The 8,595-nt window shown below is 30.3% G+C and overlaps 1 protein-coding gene across 1 annotated transcript; it reads left to right on the forward strand.

Moving 5' to 3' along the window:
* The first annotated feature begins 259 nt into the window (after nt 1–259).
* On the forward strand, nt 260–8,529 carry LOC138340401 (uncharacterized). Its single transcript, XM_069292124.1, has 2 exons — nt 260–458; nt 8,309–8,529. The coding sequence occupies exons 1-2, from the start codon at nt 260–262 to the stop codon at nt 8,527–8,529; spliced, it is 420 nt and encodes a 139-aa protein (XP_069148225.1).
* The last annotated feature ends 66 nt before the right edge of the window (nt 8,530–8,595 follow it).

Consider the following 8,595-nt stretch of genomic DNA (forward strand, 5'->3'; position numbering starts at 1 on the left):
AACTCAATCATTTGTTTGTCTTTCTTCCTCTTCTAACTTCAAATGCTCTTTTTGTAAATGCAAAGAATGTGAGCAGCAACATGATTATTTTGTTAGGCGTGTTAAAAAACTCACCAATATTTTTAAGAAAATGTCTCATAATATTGATGTCCAAAGATCCATGAATAATTCTAAGCCTTTGAAGTGTAGGAGGTTGAAAAAATCTATTTCCCAAACAGTTTCTATAATTAGTGAGAAGAAAGAAAATTAGAAGAAGAAAATGGAGGAGAAAGAGAAGGAGAAGAAGGAAAAGGAGTCGAAGGAGAAGGAGTCGAAGAAGAATGAGAAGGATAAGGATAAGGAGAAGGATAAGAAGAAGGAGAAGAAGAAAGTGAAGGAGGAGAAGGATAATGAGAAGGAGAATCAAAAAGAAAAAGCGAAAGCAAAAACGAAAGAGAAGAATGTCGAAGTCATCATAGGTAAAGTGAAGCGACAATATCCATTGAATGTTTTAGTATTGATGGTGAGGGTCCAACTGAAATAATGTCATTCTTCGTGCAGTGGACAAATGAGGGTCTTTACAAGCATCATGCAAAAAAGTAAGGTCGCTCAACTATTATTAGTATTTCTTGTTGTTGTCTACTAAATAACTCTTTATAATGATTACACAATTGCAGAAGAGACAAGGACCATCACTACTTAGCCAATCACTCGAAACTTGATTTTGACCGACTTGACTTGTGGTTGCATTTCAAAAGAATAAGGACTAATTCTACAGAATTACTCAACCCAATAAGTGATGGACTGATGTGGTAAATCTATGTTCAATTTTATGTTTTAATTAATACATGAATATATACAAATAAGTTGATACATAGATACACTTGTTTGATACATTTGTGCAGCATTTTGATGTCATTTTTTACTATTTGCGTAACAAGACGAAGCAACAAAGTCATTCTAAATATCGATACACCACTACTAGTTGTTTTTTAAAAACATACATTGACAATGCTAGTGTTGTTCCTAAATATGAGGATAAATAGTCGGCATTATGAAAGGGTTTGGTATAGTTTGTGGGAAGCATTGACACATGGCAAATGATGTTTATGTCCCTGTAAATAGTAATGGGGACTTCCATTGGGTCTTCGCGATCGTTGCATTGAAAGAAAAGTGCATAAATGTTTATGATTCAATGTCCTCATCTAGGTCTAAATCAAAATCATCCTCTAAGATTTGAAAATTGTCTACAATGTTGCCAAAGTGCCTTGAGTTAAGTGAATTTTTTGAGCAAAACGAACAATCCAACTAGTTAATTCTTGAATGTTACCAAGGAAAGAACAAATCTCATCCCTTCGAAGTCAAGCATATAAATGGTATTGCCCAACAAGAAAGTAGCAAAAAAAATAAATACAAGAAATTAGTAGTCTTTAAGTATCACATTATCTTTTTTTTCTTACGACTATCAAAATATAATGTTATTATATTTTCTAATTGATGATATACCACACAGAGATTGTGAACTTTTTATCGCTGCATACGCTGATTTTTTAAGTAATGAACTAGAGTACCATTTTGTAGACTAAGTGCTTAAACCCATCCCATGAGATATGTTTTACTCCTATGGAATTATAGAATTTTTAAGGTTCGAAAGGGCTATATTAGTAACAATGAAGACCCACATAGGCCTCGAACTAAAAACGCAAAATTGATGAAAATATTGTGGTTACCACCATTGATTAGATAGGCAGTTATGGATATCATTCTGAATTATCTTTTTATTGTTAAGTTGTATAAAATAATTGGTTAAGTGTTAAGTTTTGTTGATACTATAAATATAAATAATTTTTACGATTATTTTGATTTTTGTTAGAATGAATGTCAATTATGATGCAGAGGAAGAAATGTGGTGTTTGTGGCGACATATATAGCTTTTGTTGTAAAAACCACCACATATTTATCTACATGTATACCAATAGAAAGGATACATGTTACAGCATATTTCAACAGAAAGGAGATATATGGTAAGATATATCACAGTATGTGATAAGATATGTCACATTATCATCCTGAATAAAAACACTCCAATATTATTACTAATCGAAAACCAAAATATTGAATAGACTTATTGGTCATCCTTGCACCCTACTTTTTATAGATAGTATATGTCACATCCCAAAACGAGCCGCGAGTGGAACCCACCCTTACTCTCCTAGGTGAGCGAACCAACAAATCTAAACCCCAACATTTATAAATAGTAAAAATAATGCGGAAGATCCAAAACTCATTAACGAACTCAATTAAATAAACTTCTAATGTTTAATATTTATTATTCCCAAAATCTGGAAGTCATCACATCAAGAACATCTATCCTCAAATTTCTAAATCTAAGAGTATTTAAGAAGCTAAAAATAGTAAAAAGATGGTCCATGTCCGAACTTCAAGACATCAGGACGTGAAGGAGAGAATCCAGCACGAGCTAGGAATAATAGCTCACCCTGAATTCTCATATGCTGAAGACTGGCTAGATCTGAGGACGAGTCGAAGTCGATGGCACGCTTGCTGCACTCCACAAATAACAAAGAAGAAAATCACAAGTAGGGGTCAGTACAAGGAACACGTACTGAGTAGGTATCATCGGCCAACTCAAAATAGAAAATAATATATACTGAATAATAATATAAAATCAACCATAATACTCAACAGGTGACAATCAACAAGTATAAGAATCATTGAGAACAACACCAAGCACACCTATGAGGACTCAAGCCTCTACACCATACTCATTTGGGAAATAGGTTCTTTGAATTTGAGTACATTAACATAATTCAAGATTCATTCTCTTTATCATTATCGTGTCGGAACGTGACACTCCGATCCCCTAATACTACCGTGTCGGAACGTGACACCCGATCCCCTAATACTATCGTGTCGGAACGTGACACCCGATCCCCTAATATTACCGTGTCGAAACGTGACACCCGATCCCCTAATACTACCGTGTTGGAACGTGACACCCGATCCAATATTATCTCATTATTTTAGTTCATCAAGCCTTCTTTATGTCAAGGCGTTATCTTAATAGAGAGGATTTAAGATTGGAGATTCAACAGTCTCATCATTCTGACCACCACAATTATAAAATCACAACATACAAACACACAATCAAGCATATAGAAGACTTTACAATACCACCCAATACATATCGATCTCTATTTAGAGTTTATCTATCACATAGAAATAAACCATAACCTACCTCCACCGAAGAATAGTGATCGATCAAGCTATCTTCCTAATGCCTTTGCTTTCCTCTTCGTTCTCTCTTTCTCGCTCGTTCTCCCTCTCTGTTCTTTTTATTTTTCTTCCTAGATTCTTTTTCTTTTACCCTAATTATCATATAATCAATTATAAAAGATGATAAAAGTAACCCACTATTTATTCCCTTATTATCTTCTTTAACCCCCAAGTAAATAAATTATTACACTTACCTTACTAATTCCATAATTAAAATCATGAATAGTCCAAAACACCCCTTTAAAACTTTTAGCAGAAATCCGACCCAGTCAGGGTTACGCCGCTTGTGACAGCTCGTCGTATCTATGACGGTCCGTCTGCAGGTCCGTCATAGAGTTCAGAGAGTTAAACTCAGTACCGAGATTTCAGAGTTGAAGTGTTTTGGAACGAAGGCCCTTGTCGGACCATCGTGCCTATGACGGCTCGTCCTACCTATCGTCGAGGGTAATGAGGAGAGCAGCAGAAAAATTTACTCAAGTATGGGATGACGAGTCCATCACGGTCCGTCATGACCATGACGGTCCGTCGCGTGATCCGTCGACCCAGTCAGTTTTATCAAAAATAGTTCTACTGCTCGAACCGACTAAACAGGTCGTTACAGTATAGCATATCATTGTTATTGTTAATATTATTATTGTTGTTGTTGTTGTTGTTGTTTTTGTTTTTGTTGTTGTTGTTGTTCTTGTTCTTGTTCTTTTTGTTATTTGGGAAAAAGATCTGAAATATATTTGAAATTTGATCAAAATTGTGGTATCAATTTCAAACTTTGGGTAAGACTTGTTACTCCCCTACACTATATCATAATGTTTCTTAAATATATATAAGTGTTTAGTTGGACATGTTACTATGTATAATAATGCAAGATTTATAAAGTTCATGTGGGCACCAATATATCTTTAAAATACACTATTAAATAGTACATGAGGTTATAAGTCATGTCCAAAAATTGAAATTCTTACAACAGTTTTTGTCAAAGTTCAAATATATTTCAAACTCTTTACCCAAAAAATTTACTCATCAATTTCACAATTTATACAGTAATTGTTTCACTTTCAAACAATAGTCTTTAACAATCATATTAGTCAACTATTCATTAAGTTTCAAGTAATATGTACTTATCACATTATAAGATATACATATAACAAAATTTAATAATGCATACCATTCATAAATTTAATAATTTGACCACTTTAATAACTAACAAACTAGTTTAACTACTATATTGACTAATACATGTTTCTGATTAAGTTAAATTCATTATTAAATAAAATATCCCAAAAAAAGAACTTACTAAAACAAAAAATAAACTTTTAATTTTTGGGAAAATCTAATAAATGACATTTTGACTATTTTAAAAAATCTAAGAAAAAAAATTTATTCGCAATTTTTTATCTGTACATTAATTAGCTTTTGACCAATTTCTCCATTTTCCCATATAAATAGATTTCTTAAGTAGTAGACTAAACCACACCACCATTTTCATTGCACCATTTCACATCACTTTTCATAATATGACCGACAGTGATAAGAACCACTGCTGTTCAACCCAAAAATGAAAGAAAATTGATCAAACTCCAATTTTGTTCTTTATTCATTCTTTACCCAAAGCAAAAACTTAGAAAACTTAAAAAAATTATATTTGCGGTAGTCTTATCACATAAATTGCTTCTACTAGAAGAAGCTTGTTCTTTGACGACCATTTCTTAATGAAAGGATCCAAATCCTGTCGTTATAAGTGTATTTATAGAGACCAATTTATTTTCGGGTAAATCACTTAGATATGCTATATTAAGAAAATATTTACCATTTATGACAATAGTTTCTTTTTAAATAAATTTGAGAATTTTAAGGAATTAAAATTGTAAAGCAGTCTGAATCATTTATTTCGTGTTTGTGTCTCTTTCTCTACACATGATTTCTCTTTTCTTCTTCTTCTTGTTCTTATTCAATTTTTTTTATTCAAATAATGACTTCAAATATTATTTTAAAAAAGAAAAGAGATAACAATCTATAACTTTTATATTTTCAATCGATTTATACATATGTTGCACGATTTTCTCCCAAAATATCACAAGAAAAATAATATTAAGACCAAAAAATTGTACAAAATTATATGTGCAAATTGAGATTTAAAATCTATAAAATTACTATAGAAAGAATTCCCCATTGATGACCATAAAAAACTCCAAGCTTTTTCTATTTATTATTTGGGTTTTACAAAATTTTGATGAGTTTGAATAAGTTGTTCTTCCATATTATTGAAAATAACAATTGGAGTTTATATCTTAATTTTCAGGGAGATTGATTATGTTTAACATTGATTTTAGGAAAAATTTCAAATTAAAACTCTTAAGAGATGAAGATTTTGGAATTGTTTTGTAGCTATATTTAAATAGAATTAGATTTGTTTCATAATTATATTAAAATTGAATAAAAATTATGGACTAACTATTATAATACATATTTCAAATATATCCTCTTCTTGGTGATACCAATTAGAATAATTTTGGTAATTCACGTATATCCTCTTCTTTGTGATACCAATTAGAATAAATTAGGCAATTCACTTATAATATATTTATAATCCAGGAGCAACACATATTTAATACTCATTAAAAATATATGTATTAAAATTGTATTAGATTTTTTTCATGATTGTATTAAAATTGAATCAATATCATTAACTATACTTTTATAATACATATTCAAAATATATCTTCTTCTTGGTGATACCAATTAGAATAATTTAGGTAATTCACATGTATCCTCTTCTTTGTGATACCAATTAGAATAGTTTAGGTAATGCACTTATAATATATTTATACTACAGGAACAACACATATTTATTATATATTACAAATATTACCTATTTCTTGATAATATTAATCAAAATAATATATACTACTCAGATAATACATGTTATATATGTTCACAAAGATATGTTTAATTCATTTTGTAGATCATTCTCTTGTTTTTCGTTGATTATGGTTCTCATCCATTCTTGATTCTCTTTTCTAATTCAACTTGAATATTGCGTAATGCAATTTTAATACAAATTTAATTCATCTTGCATTTTTTTTCTATTTGATACTAGTTTAATTCAATATTGATATAAGGTTAATTCACCATATAAATTAATGTCTTTTCTTTAATTAGATATTTTTTTATTCATGTTTAATTATTTCTTCTAATTCAACTTTAATATATGTGTAATACATTTTCACAGACAAGTTTAATTCAATTTCTAAATTTATTGGTTGATATGTTACGATTGAATCACTTGTTTAATTTATTATTGATAGAAGCTTTATTCAGTTTGCAAATAGAAGAATGTTTATTTTTCATTTGCTACATTTGACATTCATGTTTAATTTTCTTCTATTTCAACTTTAACATGGATTTAGTACATTTATAATTCATTGAAAGTTTATTATGTGTTCATTTTTTAAGACTAGATATCTTGTCTAACTAATTATTGATATACATTTTATTCAATCTAAGATCATCGATTTTTCTATGAAAAAAGTAGAGATAAAAAAGAGCAACATAAATAGACGGAGAAAGAGAAACAAAAAAGAAAGCGTGGAAAAAATAGAGATATAGAATGTTAGAAAGAAATAGAGGGAGAAAGAGTAAGAAATTAAAAAAGCGAGAGACAGCGAAAAGTGACAAATTAAAAAAGCCGATAGAGAAAAACAAATCAAATAAAACATATAGTGTTGTTATATAATGTTACAAATAGTAATAATTAAATAATGTATTTAAAATAAGAAATTATTTTTGAAAAGAGATCAGCTCAATTAATTAATCCTTTTATTTTCATAGGTTGAAGCTTATTTTTGTTAAAAAATTAACTGTACATTAATATTAAGTGTTAAAAGTATAATATCCAATCACTAAAACTAATTTATTTGATTAATGAAAAATAACCCACTTCTCAAACCCCGCCATCCTCCCCCATTCCACACCTTATTACCGACACCCTCTCTGCCAAACCCCACTATCCCCTCTTCCTAAAAAGAACCTTAGCCATCTCCATGTTTTATACCCAAAATAACTTGAGAAAATTAAATAAAAGGTTTCAGATAAGTCTTGATTTTATTTTTGGTGACAGATTGTCCAAGAGCTGGTCAAGTTCTCTTTAAAATGTAATTAACTGAATTTGGGACAAAATTAACATTTCAAAAACTTTCTCAATGTTTTATAAAATACAAAAAGCACTTCATTTTTGAACTTTTATAATTCAATCCAAATCATTATTTTTAATCTTCTCCCAACGTTCTCTCTCTCTCTCTCTCTCTCTCTCTCTCTCGTTTGTTCTTCTTTTTTTTTCCTTTTTCAATCTTAAAATCCGACTAGACTATCCTCATTATCTTCCTCTTCCGCTCCGACTATCTCCATTATTTTCCACCTCATCTCTAGTTGTGAGTCTCTCTTCTAGAACTGAAACCGCAATCTACTTAAAATGAGTAAGTTATAACATCTTACTTATAGGCTTGGGCATCTGTGGCAACTTAGAATTTACCGGTGGCAACATAGAATTCATTTGTGGCAAAAATTGGTATATTTGTGTCAACATATGATGTATCTGTGGCAACATAAGATTTATATGTGGCAATTAAAATTTCATGTGTGGTAATACTAGATACATATGGGGCAAAATTATGTTAATTTATGGTAACATACTATCAATCTGTGGCAACAAAATGTTAATATTATTTTATAATGAATTGTAAACTCTCAATCTTTTTTATTTACCTTGTGGATGAAATGATACAAGAAGCTTAATCCACGACAATAACTCAATCTTTTATTGATCTTACTTCCTCTTTTAACATTAAATGTTCTCTTTGTATATGCGAAGAATGTGAACAACAACATTATTATTTTATTAGTCGTGTTAAAAAGCTCACTGATACTTTTAAGGAATTGTTTCATAATATAGATGTCCAAAGATCCATGAAGAATTCACAGCCTTTGAAGTGTATGAGGTTGAAAAAAAAATTTCCAAACACTTTATATAATTTCTGAGAAGAAAGAAAAGGAGAAGAAGGAAATGGAGGAGAAGGAAAAGGAGAAGAAGGAAAGGAGGAGAAGGAGAAGGAGTCGAAGAAGAAAGAGAAGGATAAGGATAAGGAGAAGGGGAAGCAGAATGATAAGGAGGATAATGAGAAAGAGAAGGAGAATCAGAAAGAAAAAGCCAAAGCAAAAATGAAAAAAAAGAAAGTCGCGGTCGTCATTTGTGATTTGAAGTGACAATATCCATTTGAAAGTTTTAACATTGATAAAGAGGGTCCAACTGAACTAATGTTAGGTTTCTCG

Source organism: Solanum lycopersicum, chromosome 12, assembly GCF_036512215.1.
Source record: "Solanum lycopersicum chromosome 12, SLM_r2.1".
NCBI classification, from domain to species: domain Eukaryota; kingdom Viridiplantae; phylum Streptophyta; class Magnoliopsida; order Solanales; family Solanaceae; genus Solanum; species Solanum lycopersicum.